Below are 22,474 nucleotides of genomic sequence, written 5' to 3'. Positions count from 1 at the left end.
TTAGGCAGTTAGCCTTCCTCTCAGGCCTCTGTTTCCCAGCAGGCCCTGCGGGCTCGGTGGGTCTAAGTGTTTCCGGGTCGGGAAGTGACGTTAGAGGTAAACAGGTTCTGTCGCCGTGGCAGCGGCTGAGGCTGCTGTGCAGGGTGTAGGCTGCAGCCGACTGGAGAGAGGCGCTGATTTCCGACGTTAGTCTGGGTTGTCGGCGCTGGCGCTACTGGGTGAACAGGTAGGCCGTGATCCCGGATTGGCGGGCTTGGGGCAGGCCCGGGGTGAGATGAGCCTAACAGGCCCGCGCCCCGAGGAAAAGCAATCCCGGGGCGAAAGAAACGTGGGAATTCTGCCAGGCTCTGGGAGCGGTTTTACCCCCCGGCTAGGGCCTGGAGCTTTACGCGCTGCTGCTCGCAACTATTTTAGGAGGAAACTGCGGCTCAGATTAAGTTCAAGGAGTTGACGTAGTGAAAACGCGAGCTCCACACCCAGGTCTTCCTAATTTTCCCCACACCCCACGGGTGGAGCCTGCTCGGAGCGCCTAGCGTGTGTCCGGGGAGAGCCCGGGGCTGGGTTTGGAGGAGAGCGCGTCACCACTCTCATCTTCCTGGAGCTCAGTCTGGCTCTTGTGCCAGGTGTTCGTCAGATGCGCGGGTGGTGGGAGTTGGGAGAGAATCCGGTAGTCGGCTTTGAACCCTCTCCGCTTCTCCGGTCTGACCCTTCTCATTCAACTATCTCTTCCAGCTGTGCAGCTGGCTCAGGCCAGGTACGCCGGAATCTTGCCTGACTCTCTTTCACTCCTCCCCAAACCCCTGCCTCAGTCATCCTTTACTCAGTTCAGTTCAGTCGCTCAGTTGTGTACGACTCTGCGACCCTATGAATCACAGCACGCCAGGCCTACCTGTCCATCACCAACTCCCGGAGTTCACTCAAACTCACTTCCATCGAGTCTAAGTCCTATCAACTCGACTTACAAAATATCTCAAATCGGAACACTTTTCTTCAGCTCCAAACCTTCCTTACTGAAATAGCCTGCTCTGTTTTCAGTCATTCATACCACATACATTTGCTGAGTGCCAGTTTCTGTGCAGGCATCATGTTAGATGCTAGGGTAACAGTGATGAGCAAGATAGCTGTAGCTCCCTCCTCTTACTTCCTCCAACCCATTCTCTATCCTGGGTCAGAGTGATCTCTCTAAAGGGCATATCTGACTATGCCACTCTGCTGAGAATCCATTGGCTGCCCATTAAACGCTTATGAGAAAATCCAGGCTCATTACTGCAGCTTTCAGAGCCCTCCGCCATCAGCCCTAGCCTTCCCATCTCACCTCATCCCGTTTCTCTTTCTCCCTTGCTCAGCCTTTCAACCACACTAGCCTCTTGGCTCTTCTTACAGGTTCCATTTCTCATAGCCTCAGCATCTTCACACATGCTTTTCATTCTGCCTAGAATACCTCCTCCTCCCTTCACTTGACAAACTTCTGGACAGCCTTTAGTTCTCAGCGTGTCACTTTTTCAGAAGATTTTCTTTGCAATTTTGGGGGGTAATTTTGTGTCCACATGAATTTTATGCTCCCGCTACAGCTTCATGTAGCACCATGTGCTTTTCCTCATACTTTTGTCACAATTTGTGATTATTTGTTTACTGTCTGTCCAGAGGGCGGGAACTTAAAGCACTGAAGCATTTTCTTCACTTCTCTATCCCTGGGACAGTTGATGTTTGTGAATAAATGTAAGCTCTCTGGGAAGGGAGTGCAAACTGAAGCAGATCTTTGTGCCCTCTGGTTATTTGAAGCAGTTTGTCTGGTTAGTTACTTGTGTGTGTGCTCAGTCGCTCAGTTGTGTTTGACTCTTTTGCGGCCCCTGGACTGTAGCCCATCAGGCTCCTCTGTCCATGGAGTTTTCTAGGCAAGAATACTGGAGTGGGTTGCCATTTCCTCCTCGAGGGGATCTTCCTGACTCAGGGATTGAATCCGTGTCTCTTGTGTCTCCTGCATTGGCAGGTGGATTCTTTACCACTCACCTGGTAGGTGCTAAATGCTTAGACAAGCGGTCTTCAACCTTTTAGGCACCAGGGACCAGATTCATGGAAGACAGTTTTTCCATGGTCAGGAGGCAGAGGCAGGGCAGGGGTGATGATTTTGGGATGATTCAAGTGCATTACATTCATCGTGTACTTTATTTCTATTATTGCATCGGCTCCACGTCAGATCATCAGACATGAGATCCCGGAGGTTGGGGGCCCCTGACTTAGACTATATGTGTAATTAGAACAAATAGGAAGACAGATCTTTTTAAAAAAGCCCAATTACAAGGGAACTCTGAATGATTAAAGTGTTTCAAAAGGAAGATGCTAGCTGACTTACTTGAATGGACTGCGTTCAAGTATGGCCCTGGGCCATACACACGTTAGTTGGCCCACACAATCTTGGATGTGGGTTTTGGGTGATTTTTTTTTTTTTTTACTTAAAATTTTTGAATTAAAGGAGATACCCTTCTTTAAAAGATTGCATACGTAAATCTGGATTTCTGATCCTCTTGGAAATCAGTTCTGGCAACAATGGAAGTTAATTCTTTTTAACTGTTGCTCTTTCTGTGGTATACCTACCCTGGCAAGTTGCTCCCTGAATCACCCCATTCAGAACAGAACTTCTGTAACGTATCGGGAAGGGAAACAGGGGAGGCTGGGGGAGATGGGAGGGAAAGACTGGTGCAGGGCCAGGTTGTGGTAGCCTTTGGAACACCGGGGGTTTCCAAGTTGGTGTAGCAGCCGAGAGCTAGACCTAAGTAGCATTGCCTCCCTTTTTAGACAGGGCATGTGCTATCTTATTTTGTGTGTGTGTGTGTTTAAGCCAGAATGAGCATGAATTTTCAGTGTTTCCTTCCCAGAATTGAGGCATCCTTTGGACCAGGAATGAGAGGTGGCCTGGGAAGGGAGAAGATACCTCTGCTGGTTCTCGTCTACAGAAACAAAACCAAACTCCTTAGCTTGACCCACAGGGTGTTTCTGATCTGGCTCCACCCGGCTTTCCCTCTCCATCCTCTGTCCTTTCAACTTTAGTCAGGAATAGGTCCTTCCAGTGGCTTTATGCTTCCATCCTGGCTCTTTTCTGTGCTTGGAATGCCTTTCCCTGACCTCCTTACTTGACGTGTTCTCGCTGATATTTCACTCCTTTTTGTGTTTTCCGCTAGAAAGAGACTGACCCAGCTTTGGGCCCCAGTTGAGGCAGGTGTGCCTGTGGCATACATTATGGTAATATTCTTACCCCTGGCTTCTTGTGTTTTTTTTCCTGTGTTTATTTTTAACCCTAATTTTTAATTCACTCGGACTTTCTCTTTTACTTGTCTTTCATGTTGTTCCAGCACTATATTTGAAAAGCTCTTTTATGTCCTTTTGGGTACATTACTGGGGATGAATAAATATGCTTATGGCTCCCAGCTTAGTTCACATGTCACTCCCTCACCCCAAGTTAACTGTTCTCTTTTCCTCCAGCTCTTTAGTGATGTTTCTGTAAAAGCACTGAACACAGTGTGATTTTTCAGTGTACGTGTCTGTCTTCCTCCAGCTACACTCTGCTCCTCCAGGGCAGGCACCATGTTGCACGCATCTTTATCCCCAGCATCTAGCAGTGCTGGCATGTAGTTGGCACTCCAGGAATGTGTGTTGAATGAACGATGCCTGTGACAAGCAACTGGACTTTATTCTTTCCTGACCCTTGCTCCTATGACACACCTCTCCCTGGCTGACCCTGTCAGAGAACCTCTCTTCTCTGGGGAAGCTGGAAGGCAAACAGGTGAGGCTCAGAGAGGCGGAGGCAGAGGGAAGGGGGAGCCTTTGGAACATCTGGGCTTTTGGCCTTGGTGTCTGGGGCCAGGAGTGGGGCTGGGCTGGAAGCTGGCTTCTCCTTGAGGGGCTGGGAAGTGATCGGGGACTGGGGCTGGTTTCTTTACAGCCATGGCCAAGGACATCCTGGCTGAAGCAGGACTGCACTTTGATGAGCTGAACAAGCTGCGGGTGTTGGACCCAGAGGTTACCCAGCAGACCATAGAGCTCAAGGAAGAGTGCAAGGACTTTGTGGACAGTGAGTGTCGTCTGGGGGGACATGGTGCCACTCAGCTTTGTGTCTTGCCCCCACCCCCTGACTGCAGCTCTGGGCCCTGCCCGAATGGAGCTGCTGGCTCCCAGGAGGTTGAACCTGGCCCTCCTGAATTCCCATGTGCCACCTACCCTATCTGTGTGCCCTCTATGCTCTCAAGTAGTCCCAGGGCACCAGTCAAACACTGTAGTGGAGACAGGAGGGCATTTGTTTAGGTAGGCCATCCCGGGAACCTTCAAGTTCAGAACCATGACTTGGGGGCGGGAAACAGAGTTAGGATTTGATTTCTTGGGAGAAATAGTGTTCTCGGCGGCAGACTTGCCGTTGTTTGGAGTGAGAGTTGGTTGATCACCTGGAGTTTGGAGAGGCAGTTCAAAAGACTCAATGAAGTCTTTTTTTTTTTTAAGCTAGTGATAGGATGCTTCCTGTCCCAGCAGCCAAACAAGCCCAGCAGCAGCAGATACAGAGCAGATGTAGCCTGTATCTGAGCCTTTGGTGGAGTCCATAGGCTCTGGAGAGCGCTTGACTGGCGGAAGGCAGTGGGTTCTCTGACCAGTCTTCTGAGCGCTGTGTGCATGTCGTCCTACCCTCTGGGTCTTAGTTTACTCCTCAGTAACACGGGTTCTGCCTCACCCAGGGACACTGAAGAGAACAAATGAAATTAACTCCTTAAATGCTTTGAGCTTTTTATTAGCTCTGGTCACAGGTGGAAAGCCCCCACTCCCCATCAACTCAAATCTAGTGTCTTACCTGTGGCTCGTCCAGAGGCAGCGTTCGTATCCTGAGGCGGTCCTTTCATGAGGTCAGCCCTTTGTGCTTCCTGTTATTCCTAGGACAGCAGGACGTGATCCATCCTGAAGGTGCACCCATCAGGAGCCTCATAGCCCAAGCTATAGCTACTGGCTGGTTCAGTGGGGACTCAAGATCCAAATACATCCCAACCCAGCTCTGGGCTCACAGCCACCCTTCTCTAGGTTCAGATCAAGGCTGTCAGACGCCAAATGGCTTTTCACACAAATTAGAAGAGGCGCTTAGCCCTGCCCTCTCACCACAAGGAAATGCTGAGGGAGAGTGGTAAGGCTGAAAAATACAACATTTGTTTTTGTTCTTTCCACAAAAGAAATTGGCCAGTTTCAGAAAATAGTTGGTGGCTTAATTGAGCTTGTTGACCAGCTTGCAAAGGAAGCAGAAAATGAGAAGATGAAGGTAAGATCAAGTATTTTGTCTAACTTTTGGCCTGGTTCACTAGCCTCTCATCCTTCTGCCCCCCTCCTTTTTTTTATCTGGTTCTTTAAAACAAAAGTACGTCTTTTTGGCTGTGCCGGGCCTTCGCTGCTGTGGGGCTTTCTCGAGTTGTGCGGGCCAGGGCGGCTCTCTGCTGCGGAGCGCAGGCTCTCAGGCGTGCAGCTTGGTGGCTGTGGCAGTAGTGGCAGCGTGCAGCCTTAGTTGCCCTGTTGCCTGTGGGATCTTCTCGGAGCAGGAAGTGAACCCATGTCCCCTGCACTGGCAGGCAGATTCTTAACAACTGAACCATCAGGGAAGTCCCCTCTTATTTATTTATTTTGGTGGGGAGGGCTAGGTGATGGGAGGGTTCTTTAATTAAAACAAGATTTTAAATAAGAATGCCTGTGGAAATATTGAATGATTGTGTTGTATACCTGAAACTAATATATGTCAATTATACTGCAATTTAAAAATAAGTAATTCCTGGTCCAGTTAACCCACTATTGAACTCTTACATGCCAGTATACTGTTTCCTTTAATCTTCACATCATCACTGAGATATGATGAACATGATAGGTGGTTTATCCTCATTTTATAAGTGAAGAAATGAAGGTGTGCAGAGTATAGATGACTTGGCAAAGGACACAAGGCTAAATGGTGCACCATATGGGCCACTGTGTGCCAGGCCCTACAGATTCCTAGGTCTGCAGATGCTGAGCCGCAGCTCTGCTCTCACCAGGCACTTTGGGATCAAGAGGTTAAGCCTTCTTCTGATTTACTCCTAGAACTTTGAGGCTCGACCTTTTCCCACTCCATAGCCCCATGTTCCTTCCCTAGTTGAGGACTTTAATGAAGTCATGACCTTCTTTGGCAATACCATGTTTTTCTAGGCCATTGGTGCTCGGAACTTGCTCAAATCTATAGCAAAACAGAGAGAAGCCCAACAGCAGCAACTTCAGGCACTAATAGCAGAAAAGAAAATGCAGCTTGAAAGGTAAGTTTTGTCATAAATCAAGTTCTTTACTCAACTGCAATTCTGTTTTTCCTCTTGAATGGTCACCTCTTACCCTTGCTTTTCATCATTGTTCTCCCAGGAATAGTGTCTTATCATCCTGATTTGAAGAGTTTAAAAATAAAATTAATTTGATGGGAAGAAAACTTGTTAATGTCAGACAATCTCTAGTAGTTTGAGGACACACACACTTGAGTGTCTGGAGTTGGCTGGCTCTCTGCAAGGAAGCTTCTCAGGGCTGGAGACTTCTCAGGGGTGGCCCTAGGTAGAGCTTTGCCTCATTTTTCTCTCTCTCTTGCCCTCACTAACTTCATTTTGAACTCACACCATTTCTTGGAATCATCTAAATCACTTCTGTTCTTCTCTGGAAGAATTAAGTTCATGGTTTATTTCATCCATTTTGAGGGCTTCTAACAATTTTGTTTTTCAGGTATCGGGTTGAATATGAAGCTTTGTGTAAAGTAGAAGCAGAACAAAATGAGTTTATTGACCAATTTATTTTTCAGAAATGAACTGAAAATTTAATTTTCTAGCAGGAGGGCAAATAAAAGGAAAAAACCCCACAACCCCCAAACCAAAAAAACCTCTGTACCATTCCATGACTTGACCATTGACCCAAATGTGTCACGTGAGAAGCTGTGTGAACTGCAGCATCTCTGAAGGCAATAACAAACCTGGGGGAATTTGTTTCAGATGTCAGTGCATATCTGCGGGCGAACATCCAGTGGCCACTGTGGTCCAGGTTCTCACCTCTTGCATTCTCAGTTTGAACTGAGCAGCCTGTCAACTTTTTTTTGTAAATTCACAAAGCTTTGGAAGGAAAAGCAATAAATTATTATTTTCAAATGGCTTGATCTACCTCTTTTCCGTGCCCTTGAAGTGTACATTAACCCACCGTGAGAACCCTGGACTTTCTAGCCCTTAGTCCACAAAACAAAACCAGGCAGTGCTCAGCAGCTATCTTTATTTTGACCAGACACATGAGTCAGATGATATTCCCAAAAATCAGACCATTAGGGCTTGTAAACAAAATAGGCCAAAAGGGGGAACTAACCAGCATCTACCATTTTTCATGTGCATTCGCAAGTCTTTTTGAGTCAGCCTCAAGTATGAACTTAAAGCTAGCAGGATACCAAATAAAGAGACATGACATGCACACACTGGACCTGTCATGGCCAGCCCCCCACCCCTACCCCAAATGGGTACAGGACAAAGAATTATGAAACTATTTCATAGGATGAAGTTATCCAGTAGGAAGCATTCTTCCAGCTCAGGCTTGAGAAACCAGACCTCAGAGTAAAGGAACTCATGTGGTCTGTAAAAATTAAAGGAAGACTAAGGTTTAGAAAGAGAACGAACAGGGAGACTTTAAAAATTCTCTTCTCCTGGGATGACCTGTTTTAGGACAGAAACAATATACCTTCCAGTCTGACCCATTTCCGATTGAAAGTCATGCCAAGGTTGAATCTTAAAAGAAAACTAAATTTATAACCTTAAAGAATATTTCACCCCTACCTAGGGGTAGGGGCAAGGAAACAATTTTTAACGAATATTAGAGAGGCATAATTTCAAACTGAATTTTGCTCATCAGTGATATCTGTAGAGACTCAGGAGTCACAGTTTTAGTCACATGTATCCTGTGAGTCACATGACTCACGAGCATGCCAAGCAGGCCATGTTTCTTGGCTGTTTATCTGATTTCTGATCTGGTTCTGCTTTTGGCAATCCCGCAGTGGTACTGGGGAACACACTGAGGAGGCCTTTGGCGCCACTTCCTGTCACCTCCCCACTCCCCTCTTCCCGTCCGCAGGTGACCCGTCTGTCTGTGTCAAAGCCCTTGGGAGGTGAGGGTTTGCTGTGCCTCCTGCCAGGTCTTGCTCATGTGTGCTGCTGCTGGTGTGGTTCAGATACTACTGAAAATATGGGTTCTGAGCACTGCTCCTGATTCTGGGTCCAACAGGAAACTGCCCAGTAGTCACCTCTCCCCTGGGCCCGGGGGCATTTCTCTCATTTTTTCTTTCTTTTCTCCTCAGACTTGTAGTAGGGGTTCCGCACCATGAAAAGCAGAAGTACAAGAGGGATGAGAAAGTAGGGGATATAGACAGACAGCAGGAATAGTCGTTCCTGGAAAGTCTGAGGTCCTTGTCCTCTGAAACGACTGGCTTTGGAGAAATCGTCGAGTAGCAACGTGGAGAGGATGGGAATCAGAGCTGTCATGGTGTGAACCGAGTAGATGATGGCAGGGGTGCGGATCCACTTGCAGCCTCCTGAGGTCAGTGAGGGGAGAGAGAGCCGGGTGAGATCTGCTCATGGCTCCAGGGGAGCCCGCCATACCCTCCACCGTCTCTGCCTGCTCCCTTCAGTTCGGTCATTCTACCTCCTTTTCCAAGGGGAAACAAATGGAAAACTGGATGTGATATAATAGCGTCCAATGTGCAGTCCTTATGTGACAGCTGGAGCCCTAGCACTGACTGCCAAAGAACACGGATGGAGTCGGAATTCAAAAAAACTCTAGGGCAGTAAAATGGCCATTTAAGGTAAACTCAGTTGGTCTCAAATACAGTGGGTGGGGAGCAGGGCAGCTCCGCCAGCAGCATCTCTGCTAAGTAAGTATAAATGGATGAGAAGAATCAACAGATTCTGCTAAAAGATGGACTTGAGGGCTCCAGTGGGAAATAACCTGTAAAAGTTTATTTACAATGAACACTGGTATGGCCACCTTCTTTTTAAAAACAATAGTCATATGGGGACACTGGAAGAATAATCTTTAAGTGAGAAGTCAGGCCACTTAGGAATAACTTGCTGCTACTGCTTATAAGCCAGTATGATACTACCCAAAGCAGAAAAATAAAAGCCAAAGCAAAAAATTCCAGGAAAACAATAAAAGGGAACACGTTCAATCTGTAAAGTAGCTTCAGGTGGCATGCGTGTGAGATTTCCAGTTGACTGAGGCAGTCCTGCAGCCGCACTGACCCTAGACACTATCCTGAGCCACACTGATGTCCCTTTACAAGATCGATCCTGACCATCCCCACCACTTTCTGTATCACCCTCACACATCCTCCAGAGACCACTCCCCTTCCTTGGTGGAACTTTCCCCAAAGATTTCTGAGACCTGGTCTCAGAGCAAAAATGGGATTTCTCCATTTACTCACCTTTGAAGAAGGCATATGCTGCGATGGGAAAGAAAGGCAGCTGAAACACAAGTTCGCAGAACAGGAAGGACTTGAACCACACCGGGGGGTTCTGGAGCAGAGGGTCTTTGAACTCCTCAATATACCACTGCTGCAGGTTTCTCAGCTGGGAAGACAAGGAACATGGTGAGTACAGCCACCTGGCAGGACTGGACTCCGCAGCTCCAACCCTCCGGACGTGCCTCATCACCCAGCCCCCTGGGCAGCAGACAGCACTCACAGCTGGCTTCAGTGGTGCAGCCTAGATGGTCATTTAATTAAAACTCACAAGCTCTCCCAGGTGGCACTAGTGGTAAAGAATCCACCTGCCAATGCAGGAGATGTAAGAGACACGGGTTCAATCCCTGGGTCAGGAAGATCCCCTGAGTAGGAAATGGCAATGTACTCCAGTATTCTTGCCTGGAGAATTCCATAGACAGAGGAGCCTGGTGGGCTACAGTCCATGGGAGTCAGACACAACTGAAGTGACTTAGCACACACACACACAAGCTCTAATTCAAATGTTACCTTTGCCCAGCAGCTTTTCTCAGCTCTTCCAGCCCCTGTGTGCTGCCCAGAATTTATCTGATTAACACATATCCAGGTGTGTTGCCTACTGTCAAGGGCAACAACGAGTGGCACTTAGTAGGCTCTTAGTTTGCTGAACACACAAACAGGATGTATTGGCCAACAGTATCCTTCTTTATAAAGAAATGATATGTTTGTCTTTTCACAACAGCAACTGCACACCAAGCTCCAAGGGTCAGATTTCCTCAAGTACAGAAATTAATTTGTATTTTTTTTTTTTTTGGCGGGGTAGGGGGGTGAATGGAAAGAAGATAAATCTAACCTCTGTGAAGATGCAATTTTAGACAATTTAAATAATCCCCAAATCTCAAATTCCTCTTCATTCTTAACTCCCCTAGTTCAAACGGTTTTTTTGTCTGTTTTTTAGGAGATCAGTAGGCTATTTGTCGGAGAAGGCAATGGCAAGCCGCTCCAGTACTCCTGCCTAGAAAATCCCATGGATGGAGGAGCCTGGTAGGCTGCAGTCCGTGGGGTCGCTGAGGGTCAGACACGACTGAGCGACTTCACTTTCACTTTTCACTTTCACACATTGGAGAAGGAAATGGCAACCCACTCCAGTGTTCTTGCCTGGAGAATCCCAGGGACGGGGGAGCCTGGTGGGCTTCTGTCTATGGGGTCACACAGAGTCAGACACGACTGAAGTGACTTAGCAGCAGCAGCAGGCTATTTGTAGAGGAACAGACTGTATAGCTTTGTGAGTGGTCTCAGTGCTGGCATGGGGCCCATCTTCGTGATAACACTGTCAAATCGAAAGATGCATATCCATGCTGACGGGGTGGGGGAGGCAGGGGGAGGAAGCAGGGGGGTCTGAGGTTGCCCCTTTTGTGCTCCTAGCCCAAAGCCTAGTGCTCTCCCCAGATAGACTACTGAAGGTCTGTGGCATTCAACCTCCTGGAGATGGCGCCTTGATATTATAAGACAACTTCCAAGCTAGGAATCTGGCTTACAACAGAAAATCCAAAGATACTTTTCCTGTTAATTTTTAATCTAAAGCCTCACTATTGTGAAATAAGGGGCCTCTCTGCTGCGAGTGACCTTTAAGCAAATATCCAGGAACACACACTGTTAGTATAATTAATGACAGAAAGGCCTCAGCTAGATAGCCAATTTATTGACCAAGTGATCTTGAATTTGTATTTGACTTGAAACTTAAATTTATGGAAATATCCTTAGCTTCTTTCTAAGCACTTTTCAGGATGGTAATGTGGTAGAAAATATTCATCAAGGTTAAATCCCTGAATCTCTCCTGGACCCTGTTTTCTCATCTGTAAAACAAGCAACTTGGACTAAATGTTTTTAAGATCCTCTTTTGCTTTCTAGATTTACTTAAAAAAAAATTGGAGGAATGAACCTATTTTAGAAGATTTACAACAAAATTTAAAAGCCATTCTGATTCATTTGAACTTCACCTTCTATTTAATTAGTATTCATTCTCTCAGATCCACTTATTTCATAAATTCAAGCAGATTTGTACAAACAATCTGTAATTTCTAAGAGGTTCAGAATGATAATAGCAAAATTTAAAATACAGTTGACTCTCGAACGACATGGGTTTGAACTGTGCAGGTCCATGTATACACGGATTCTTTTCAACGGTAAATACTACACGGTCAGTGGCTGGCTGAATCTGAGGATAGGGAGGAACGTGAGTACCAAGAGCTGACTATAAGTTGTAAGTGGATTTTCAAATGTTTGGAGGGTCAACACCCTTAACCCCCAAGCAGAGTGAAGAGCATGGTACCTGGGGGCAGAGTGCCTGCCTCTGAGCAAAGCACTTAAATCTCACTAAGCTGGTTACCTAATTATAGTACCTGCCTCACTGTTGGTAAGATAAAAGGAGTTAATACTTACAGTCCTAGAACAATGGCTAAACACACAGTAAATGCTAAGATTACTTGAATATAATTAATAAGGACTTGGAGTTCAATCTTACTAAAATCTCAGCATGCAACTAGTCATTGATTATTCCCCAAAAAGGTAATAAAACTGTTTCCATTTATACCTGACTCACGCTTGACTCAACTTACCACTGTTATCCATTAAAATATTCACCTGGCCTATGCACATGGATTTCTAGACCAGATCTGCTACTGCTAACAACGGTCTTGCACTCCTCTAAACTTAGAATGAGCACACAGGCTGATTTCAGGCCTAGATGCTCACCTGTTTTTCCTTATTTTAATAGAAACAATGCTGCTGCTGCTAAGCTGCTTCAGTCGTGTCCGGCTCTGTGTGACCCCATAGACGGCAGCCCACTAGGCTCCCCTGTCCCTGGGATTCTCCAGGCAAGAACACTGGAGTGGGGTGCCATTTCCTTCTCCAAGGAGCAGTGCTACCCAGATGCAAATGATATCACAAAATGCTTCCACCCTCTCCATGTCCTAATCCAAACTGAATTCTTACTGTTTCACAGAGCTTTTACCCAAGAGTTGATCTGGTTCAAACCAAGAAAGATATTTGCAAATTCCAGTCTAACCATTATGTGATCTCTACAAGCTTTTTAGTTCGAGGAGAAAATTCCTCCTCTTTAGGGAGGAAAAACACAACAGATGTTAAAATTTGGCATTTTTTCAAGGAGAATCTGAAAATAACTCAAGGCTTTTATTATTATTATTTTCCCATATGGAAGCAACACAGCCATCATTGCCCACCCCAAAGCAATAAGAGTGATTAGAGACACAGGCCTTCAAAGCCGAGATACCCCGGTATTGCTAAGGCCTTTAAATAGCATCAGAGATAGACACACACAAGAGTTTCTGGTCAGATATGGCCTGCTATGGCCCTTGACCTTCGACCATAAGTCAACTTAAAAAAATAAAGCTGAGAAAACTTTACCAAATCAAATATGTAAGTTTAAATGGGGTCTTTATGATTTTGAAGAAATTTTAATTGTATTTTGTGAGCAAGGACTTGTGGGAATGGTACATTCAGAAAAGATAAGGAAGGGATTTCCCTGGCACAGTCCAGTGGTTAAGATCTCGACTTTCAATGCAGGGGATGTGGGTTTGAACCCTGGTAAGGGAGCCAAGACCTCACATGCTTCAAGGCCAAAAAACCAAAACTATACAACAAGAGTTATACTGTAACAAATTCAATAAAGCCTTCAAAAACAGTCCACATCCAATTTAAAAAAGAGAGAGAGGGAGAAACTAACAGCTGTTCAGTCTAGAAAGGCTGGCTACCTGGAGTAATGTAACTGGCCAGGAGTAAAGGGACTCATAACACACGAGACCGTAAACAGGCAGCCTGCCTGAGTTCTGTTGGCCAAGATCATGTACCACCTGGGCCTAGGCAGTAGGCTGAATAATCTTAATCATACTAGCATGTATGAATGTAACCCTATTTGGCAAAAGTGACTTTGCAGAGGTGGTTAAAGTTAAGGATCATGAGATGGGAAGACTATTGCGGTTATCTGGTGAGCCCTAAATGTAATGACAAGTGTTCTTATAAACGTCGGGCAAAGGGAGATTGAACTAAAGAAAACAAAGCCAAGTAAGGACAGAAGTGGAGACTGATGTGATGTGGCCACGAACCAAGAACACCTGCAGCCACCAGAAACCGGAAGAGGCCGGGAACAGATCTTCCACCAGGACTTTCAGAAGGAGTCAGGCCTGCAAGACTCATTTCAAACTTCTGACCTCCCAAATTGAAAGAGAACAAATTCGTGTTGTTTTAAGCCATTTTATTTCTGTAATTTGCTGCAGAAGCAAGAGGAAACTAATATACCTTGTATATGTTTGAGCTTGTGATTTAACTCTCTCTTAACAGTTGAAGAGCCCTGACTTGCCCAAGGTGCTCAAGAGGTTCTTGGAAGAACCAAATCCCCAGACTTCAGTCCAGTGCTCTTGCCACACACAACCTACACTTTTCCCAGGAAAAGGTAGGTCAGAGATCTTCCTAGTTATGCTTGAAGCTAGAAACAAACCAGACTATGGAGTGGGGGTATATTGTTGAGCAGTGGCTCTTAACTTTTTTGGTAGGGTCAGACCCCTGAAAAAGTTGATGGAAGCTATGTAAAACACTGGGCACACACAATTCTGCATACCCCATGAGGGGTTCATGAACCTCAGGTTAAGAACCCCTGCTTTGCAGAGAAAAAGCATTTAAGGAGAAACAGAGGTAAAATCCAATCTTTAGGTAGACAAGTCAGGCTTGCCTATAGTTCTGCTGACAAACTGAAGAAAGGTAGAACTGAGGACTGGAATTCTATGATAGTAGGTTATAGGGTTCAGACATGAAAATAAATCTGAAAAAATCAAAAGCATTTAAAGCAAAGTTTAGTGTAAAGAGTGTTCTCTAACAACCAGGAAACGGGGCCTTTGCCTGTACTTCTACTCAGATGATCATTCCTAGTCAAACACAATTTAAAAAAAGGCCCTATTTGCAAGATATCCTTAATTTACTTCAGAGATTTTGAAGTAGCAGGATCCTAATCTTGAAATCAAGACGTTCTCTGCCAATGTCTTTATAGACGCATCTAATTCTACGTGCACGTTATTTCTTTGGGATTAGTCGGTATTTTCCTCCCAGGAAACACAACGTTAAAACTAATTCGACATGTAATTTAGACACTGGTTTATTCACTGTGTGTGTGTGTGTGCGCTCAGTGGCGTCGGACTCTTTGCGACCCTATCAACTGTGGCCCACCAAGTTCCCCTATCCATGGGATTTTCCAGGCGAGAATACTGAAGTGGATTGCCATTCCCTCCTCCAGGGGACATTCCCGACCCAGGGATCAAATCCGTGTCTCCTGCATCTCTTGCATTGGCAGGCAGATTCTTTACCCACTGAGCCAACCTGGGAAGCCCATTCATCCAGACCCTTTCCCTCAAATACGGACAACTGACTAGAGCTGGGGTGTGGGAGTCTTTAAAAAAAAAAAAGAGAGAAGAACTGTCTTCAAAGGGGGCAAGGAGCTCTCCCCAGGAGCCTGAGAGAAGCCGCCGGGAGAAACAAAAGCCCAAGATGTCGAGGTAAAGAGCGCCCGCGGGACCCAAGGAAAGTGGGAGAGAACCCTGAGTGGGCGAGGCCCGAGGAGGGGGCGTGATGGGGACGCCGGGCCAACCGCTGCGACGAGGGGCCCCAACCTCAGCGACCGGCGACCGGGACCGAAGGCACCCTCACCTCGACGGGGTAGAGATCGCGTGGCAGCACCCCCTGCAGGTCCATGAGCAGGGTGATGGGGATGTGGGAGAGGAAGTAGAAGCCTAGCAACCACTCCAGACCGCGCCGGGCGCCCAGAGTCCCCATCGTCCGTCCGTTGAGCTGAGCGGGAGCCGAGCCGACGCTCACCGGAACAGGACGTCGGGAAAGCGCCGCGCCCGAGCTGTCCCGGGACCCCCGCGCCCCGCCCCGCCCCGCCGCGAGGGCGACGCCGGCTGCTCCCATTGGCTGAGAAGCCGCGCGCGGGCCGGGAGCGTCCGCAGAGGCGGCCCGGGGACAGTTCCCATTGGTTGAGAGGAGCGCCGCGTGAGGCGGGGGCGGGGCTTCCCGGCGGCCGCCCTGGGCTTCTCAGGGCGCAGCCGGAGAGGCTGTGCCCGCCGCGCTACACGCCGGCCTTCTCGCCACCACCGCGTGCGCGCTGTGCTTCGCGGCGTTTGCCCTCCGTGGCCCTTTCACTCATTATTACTCTTCCGTTCCTTCACTCCACCCGTTTAGTGCTTGCCGGGCGGCTCCTTTGTGCCCGGCCGTGGGGACTTAACAGGGATGGAGCGCCCAGTGCAGAGGGGTCTCACCCACCAGGGCCGGCTGGACATTGCGTGGTGGTGGTCCGTGCCGTGGGAACAGCGGGCAAGATCCCTGGCCCGCCGGAGTTGAGGGTACCGGAAGCTTTCCAAAGGAGGTGTAGGAGGCAGCCAGCCTCAGTTCAGAAAGAAGTACGGTGATATTAGTTCAGTTCAGTCGCTCAGTCGTGTCCGACTCTCCGCGACCCCATGAATCACAGCACGCCAGGCCTCCCTGTCCATCACCAACTCCCGGAGTTCACTCAAACTCATGTCCACAGAGTCGGTGATGCCATCCAGCCATCTCATTCTCCGTCGTCCCCTTCTCCTCCCGCCCCCAATCCTTCCCAGCATCAGAGTATTTTCCAGTGAGTCAACTCGTCGCATGAGGCGGCCAAAAGGAGGAGGTAAAATTACCAGGTCTTGGTGATTGCTGTGGAGAATGAGGGAGGCTCAAGGGTTCGTTTTCAGGCCGCGCAAATATTGATCTTTAATGACATACTGGACCTGGGTCTGCCCTGGAACCGGACGGGTGGGGCACCCATTCACTGAGAAGAGGGACAAAGAGGAGAAGCGAGTCGAAGAGAAAGATAATTTGGTTCTGACCATGTTGTTACTGAGCAGTCTCTGCAGCATGAGTGGAAAAGTCCAGGAGGCAGTTAGATGAACACGTCTGAAGATGTGGATTTGTGAGGCATCCGTGTTTGTTGGACGTGGAAATTTTGAGAGCACAAGGCCTGTGAGATCTTGGATGACCTCAGGGGTCAGGGGAGGAGGGGCTAAGATATCCAGGTAGACAACAGGAGTGTGATGTCTCAGAAACACAGGGAAGGAGGGGGTTCTGCTGTGTCAGAACACTAAGTGGTACCCACCTGTGACTTGTGAGAGCAGCTGTGGGTGTTGGAGGCAGGAGCCGGATGATGACAGGCCAGCAAGGAGCAAGGAGTTGGGGAAATGGAGGTAGGGAGTTAGACATGATTAGGAAGCGGAGGAGACAGCCAGGGCAGAAGTTGGAGGGAAATGTGCTCGAGAAGGCTGATCTATCTTCTTTTCAGAGGAGAGAGACCAGAGCACTTTCACGTGTCTAGATGCTGCTTGAAGTTTCTGGGTCCGGGGAGAGGTTGTCCAGACAAGAGAAGGAAAGCAGGGAATGTGGCTCAAGGCCGCTGAGGAGTTGGAGAGAATGGATCAGGGTTAGGTCAGAGGTTCACTGTGCTCCCCAGGGTGGAGCACTGGGACAGAGAAACGGTGGTCAGTGTAGAGGACCAAGCTGAGATGTGTGGCCATTGATCTGGGGGCCTCTCCCAGGCTGTGTGCTTTGGTCCATTGTGAGGGCTACACAGAAAAAGGCTGTTGGGGTGAAAGTTAAGCAAGACAGTGTTGATGCTGAGGAGTTGAACAGGAGAGTGATTAAAGAGATGGAGCACGCAGTTCGAACAGGATAAGGAGTGGGTGATGTAAGGCCAGAAGGGGCTGGTAGACGGAGAAACTGGAGAAGTACACGAATTTGAGGCCTTGCAGAGGCATGACTGCTAATGCGGTGGGAGAAACTGGACTAATGGGCCCAAAGGGTGGGCAAGTAGAACAAATGGATACAATGTCTGGGTTCTGGGTATCAGGAGAAGGTTCGGCCCCTGGGAATCTGACTGAAAGGGAGTGGAGGGGAAGATATTTGGAGATCACGGGACAGAGAGCCCAGAGCTTGGGATGGATCGACCGCAGAGGCCACTGTGAGCCCATGGCCATAGGCTTGGCGTGTAAGGGGAATGGCCAGGAGGGAGGTGAGCATGGGCTGAGGTCTGGCTTGAACCTTGGAGGGTGGAGGGGAAACGGTGTGGGTGTGGTCTTGGGGAGTAGGGAAACTGGTGACCCCACCTCCTGACCTTGAACTCTGTGGCGCATGAGAAAGTGAACATCCTGTGCCAGGGCTGGCTGTGGGAGAGCCCAGACCTCAGGGGCGGGGGAGCCAGGTGTCAGTTACTGCAGGAGGTGAGGGGCTTTGTGAGCCTCATAGTAGAGGGGTTTGGGCTCTGGTGAGGAGTGGATGTTTACTGGGGAGGAGAAACAGCTGGGTGGAGGAGAGGGCCCAGCAGGAGAGTGCAAATTTCCTCCTTGGTGGTGAACAAGGGATAAACATTACCGGAACACAAGGGTCAGGAGTTCTGGGGCCTCTAGGGGGCAGGCCTCTTGCACAGCTGTACTCAGGAGGGGGCCTGGCAACAGACCCCCTCACCCTCACCTATGGGAATGGCTAACACCTTTTAAGCTGTACTCCATGCAGACTAGCTGCTCGCTGGGGAAAAGGGGAGGGGGGCCCGAAGCTGGGGTTTGCCCAGGGAACGTGGTAAGTGTACAGCTGTTAAGGTCAATGTACCTCCGAAAGCATCTCACTCAGCCAAGTTTCTTATCTGTAGATAAAGATTTTCAAGGCTAGGCACTTTTGAAAGGCCCTGCATCCAGCAAAATCTCTGTCCAGCTGCTGTCTTCAGCCTGAAATTCCTTTAGCAGGGGAGCCAAAGCTTGAGACGGTCAGAGAAGTCATAGAAGGTAAATGGCCCTGAGGAGGAGGACACAGCTAATCAACAGATTCTTACCCAAAGCAAATGTTGCGTAAAAGAATGACTTTAAAAAGAAGAAAGTTCTGAGCAGCTTCCCTGTTGTGAGTGAGAAGAGGTGATGTTTAGCACCTTTTGGAAATTATTCGTTTTGTGAAAAGACAAACACCACTAGGTGGACAATGGACCCCTACAGTGGTGGGAAAAGAATTCTAGCCTTATAACTCCAGCCGGAAGGCACTTAGAGAAGGTCCGAGCTAGACCCGCCACCTTCCTCCTCGGCAGCAACTATGCAAGGCCCTTTCCTCCTGTCGACTTAAATGTGCAGTGTGAGAGCTGTGAGTTAAGTTTTATTGGAAAATGCAAAATGAGGACTGCAGCCTGGGAGACAGCACCTCAGATAACTCCTGAGAAACTGCTCCAAAGAGGCAGCGGGGGACAGGTCAGTCTGTATATGATTTTGGTGAAGGAGGAATACATGCAATGAAATACATATTTTCCCAGAAACTTACTTCTAGTTTTGTGAAGCTTTTGCTAGTCACGAGGAACAGTCGTTACCACGAATGATTTTAGTGCTTTTCTAGATATGAGGAGGAGGTAGAAGAATTGGGGTCATAAAGTTGACTCCTGAAAATACCTTATCTGAAGACCTGTCCTGCCAGTTTTTCTTCCCCAGCAGAGCGCCTCCTTTCTGTTCTCCACCCTGGACTCCTTTTCATGGGTGTTGAAAATCAGCTATAGCAGCACGTGATTTAATCCTTAGAAGTAGATGGCAAGTGCCCATGGCAAGTGCCAATTTGTAGTTGACAATCTCCTCTCTGCTTGTTTCACTCTTCTTTCTCCTTAAAATGCTCCCACCCTCCTCACCCTGGCCCAGCCTCCATCCCTAGTTGTTTTAAGGCCCAATGGCCCCCTGCCCTGACTGCCTCTGAGTGGGGGTCGCTGCTGTCTCTGAGCCTCTGAGACGTTCGTTCTTTTCACTGATTGTTTTCACCAATCTGAGTACCTGTCTGCACCTTTCCTGCTAGCGTCTGGGTTCCTGAACCACAAAGACTGTGCCACCGGCATCTTTATTTTACTAAAACAAGGCCGGGGTCATTGTTGAGTGAACTACATGTGACAGTGAGGCTTCTCTGCCCACGGAGACAGAGATGGTCACCCAGTGAAATTATGAAGGGATGGATCACTGGGTGTAAGAACAGCCCACCGATGGCAGGATATAGACACAGCAAATGTCAAGAGGTTCTGCTGCTAATGGAAAGCGATTAGACCTGGCTCTAGAGTCAGCAGGGGGCTCCACACCTCAAAGCTAAAACATTGTCTTCATTAGCAAGAGCTAAGATTCTGTCAGTGCTGGAAGCAGAGCAAGGAGGCTGGATTATGGGGTTGGGGGGTGAGATTCAGAAGGATCTCTCTGCAGATCCGTGGGTTTTACCTGGGCAGAGTAAAACCTGGCCCCCTGACTTGAGTGATTACCTCCTTTTCGTGTCAAAGAAACTGATCTCATGCAGAGCAGGTGGGGGTTAATTCTGAAAGACTCGTTTAAAATTTGGGTCTTTTGTTGTTTGTAACTCTTTTTGCATTCATGTTGACTTTTAAAAATACTGCATGAAAATATTATCTGTTCCGATGACTGATTTGGGTGCCCATCCAAATTGTGTGCCCGAGGTTTCTCACGCAGCCTCACCTGGTCCCAGCCCTGGCTCTCAGGTAGGACTGGGGTTAAGTTTGATTTGCGGAAGAGAGTGTCAGGTTACTGGGGCTGGCAAGCTAAGCGTAGTAAGTCTTTTGATTTGATATCAAGGCAGCAGGGAAACAGGTAGGTGGGATTACAGCAGTGTTCCAGGAAGATTGCTCTGGCCCCTGTGTGTGCAAGGTGGACTGATGTGGTGGGTGTCGGGAGCTGGGGAGGCTGGAAGCAAGATATTAGTGTTTATCACTAGATTGTGTATTTCTAGAACTTTAGTAGTTAACAAAGGAAAGGGCTGGAAGTATGTCAGGCTTTTATCAAGATAGATGTGTCTCAAGTACATTTGGTGGTGGAAGTAGTGGGGCCCATTTAATGAAAGTATTTCTCACTTATGGAGTGCCTACTGTATACATTAAAGCAATGGTTGGCAAACGTTTGCTATAAACAGAGCAGACAGTATTTTAGTGTTTGTGGGCTCATCTCTGTCTCAGCTGCTCAATGCTGCCATTTGTTGTATGTGAACAGCTATAGGCGACATGTACATGGGTGAGCCTGGCTGTGTTCCACTAAAACTTTATTTACAAAACCAGGCATTGGGCTTGGTTTGACTTGTGGCTGTTGTAGTTTACTGACTCCTGCTCTAAGGCATTGCCACCTTTGTGGTCAAGGCCAGGTAGCTGTGGGTTCTAGTGAGTGAGGAAAGGAAGCATCAGGGGGTGTATGGGTCACCCTAAGGCCTGGGAGTGTACACAGCTCTTTCCGTCACATTCCATCGGAGAGGATTTAGACAGGTGCCCACATCTTCCCACCAGCGGCCTGGGGATATAGTCTGGCCTTGTGCCAGGGAAGGAGGAAGAGGAGAGTTCAGGGTCCATGAGCAGTCTTTACCACAGCTCTGTTAGGGGCATTTTCAGAATCTTTTTGGAAGGTATGTGCACATTCTCAGAAAGTCTGATGAATCCTTCACTATATGTCTGAATCTATAGTGTAGAAGTGGAGAAGGAAATGGCAACCCACTGTAGTATTCTTGCCTGGGAAATCCCATGGACAGAGGAGACTGGTGGGCCACAGGCTATGGGGTCACAAAGAGTTGGACATGACTCAAAAGATTAAGCAAGCACAGTGTAGAGGAAAGGATAGAATTAGGGAATCACTATTATCCAACCACTAATGTAATAAATGGGCTTCCCTGGTGGCTCAGAGGTTAAAGTGTCTGCCTCCAATGCGGGAGACCCGGGTTCAATCCCTGGGTCGGGAGGATCCCCTGGAGAAGGAAATGGTAAACCACTCCAGTATTCCTGCCTGCAGAATCCCATGGACGGAGAAGCCTGGTAGGCTACAGTCCACGGGGTCGCATAGAGTTGGACACGACTGAGCGACGGAACGGAACGGAATGTAATAAATAACTGGGGCAGAGATCATCAGTAGATGGTACTGGATGAATTTACTGAGGAACAAGATGTGGTCTCGGCATTTCTCTCCATAGATCACTTAATTACAAAGAGAAAAGGTACCTTCACCACAGGGCAGTCTGGCGACCACAACTTTGATCAAGTGATCAAATTTAGTATCATCAAAAGTGGGACAAACATTTGTGTCTCCAGGTTTGATGGAGTAGGGAGTATACCACATCATCTCTGTAATAAATCTTTCCAGAAATGTTTAACCTAAATCTAATCATGAGGAAACAGTCATAAAAATCCAAATCTTTGTACAGAAAATTCTACATAATAATTGGCCTTGCACCTTCATAAATGCCAAATGCCATGAAAGAAAAGGCAAAGGGACACTTCTATATTAAAGGATGCTAAGAAGACATGAGAAGCAAGTGCCAAGACATCCTGGCTAGATTCTGAATTGGAAAAATAAAAGCTAAAAATGAAAATTTAAAATTTTGGGGACAGCTGGAGAAATTTGAGTATATCTTGTACATTAGGTAACATACTAATTGTTAAATTTCTTAAGTATGATAATTGTAATTATGTTATTAGGAGATACATTAGGAGTGAAGTGTTACGTTTTAGCAAAAAGTATATAAGCAATAAAGCAAATGTGGCAAGGGTTTAAAACTGCTAAGCCTAGATGAAGCATGTATGGAGTTTTACTATACCCTTTCTACTTTTTTATTTACACATATTTCCTTCCTTTATTTATTTGGTGGCACCAGGTCTTACTTGTAGCACATGGGATCTAGTTCTCTGACCAGGGATGGAGCCCAGGCAACTTGCACTGGGAGCCTGGAATCTTAGCCACTGGGCCACCTCTGCTTCCTCTGTTTTTCAGTAGATTTGACATTTTTTCAGAAGTTTTTTTTGCCGGGACACAGATAGCCAGGACTACTGCTGCTGCTGCTGCTAAGTCACTTCACTGCCCCCAAATAAAAGTGTTCCTTATTAAATGGCATCATCAATTAAAAAAAAAAAGA

General features: G+C 47.5%; 2 protein-coding genes across 4 annotated transcripts; one reads left to right on the top strand and one right to left on the bottom strand.

Moving 5' to 3' along the window:
* Window positions 1–67: 67 nt before the first annotated feature.
* IFT20 (intraflagellar transport 20) lies at window positions 68–6,870 on the top strand. Of its 3 annotated transcripts, none has more exons than XM_055401775.2 (6): window positions 68–226; window positions 3,554–3,781; window positions 3,941–4,069; window positions 5,205–5,290; window positions 6,199–6,302; window positions 6,751–6,870. In XM_055401775.2, the coding sequence occupies exons 2-6, from the start codon at window positions 3,712–3,714 to the stop codon at window positions 6,830–6,832; spliced, it is 471 nt and encodes a 156-aa protein (XP_055257750.1). In that variant the 5' UTR covers window positions 68–226; window positions 3,554–3,711; the 3' UTR covers window positions 6,833–6,870. The 3 variants fall into 3 exon arrangements, with proteins under 3 accessions (XP_055257750.1, XP_055257760.1, XP_088684833.1); XM_088828707.1 differs by having other exon boundaries at window positions 82–226; window positions 3,744–3,781; XM_055401785.2 differs by lacking the exon at window positions 3,554–3,781 and having other exon boundaries at window positions 71–226.
* A 397-nt stretch (window positions 6,871–7,267) lies between these two features.
* TMEM97 (transmembrane protein 97) lies at window positions 7,268–15,469 on the bottom strand. The gene is made up of 3 exons (XM_055401761.2): window positions 15,206–15,469; window positions 9,476–9,620; window positions 7,268–8,587 (listed from the first exon to the last, which is right to left on the bottom strand). The coding sequence occupies exons 1-3, from the start codon at window positions 15,467–15,469 to the stop codon at window positions 8,328–8,330; spliced, it is 669 nt and encodes a 222-aa protein (XP_055257736.2). The 3' UTR covers window positions 7,268–8,327.
* Window positions 15,470–22,474: the final 7,005 nt, after the last annotated feature.

The sequence above is a fragment of the Moschus berezovskii genome, chromosome 20, assembly GCF_049115385.1.
Source record: "Moschus berezovskii isolate FMDL1 chromosome 20, NW_MosBer_1.0, whole genome shotgun sequence".
Classification (NCBI taxonomy): Eukaryota; Metazoa; Chordata; class Mammalia; order Artiodactyla; family Moschidae; genus Moschus; species Moschus berezovskii.
This window is presented reverse-complemented; position numbering and strand designations above follow the sequence as displayed.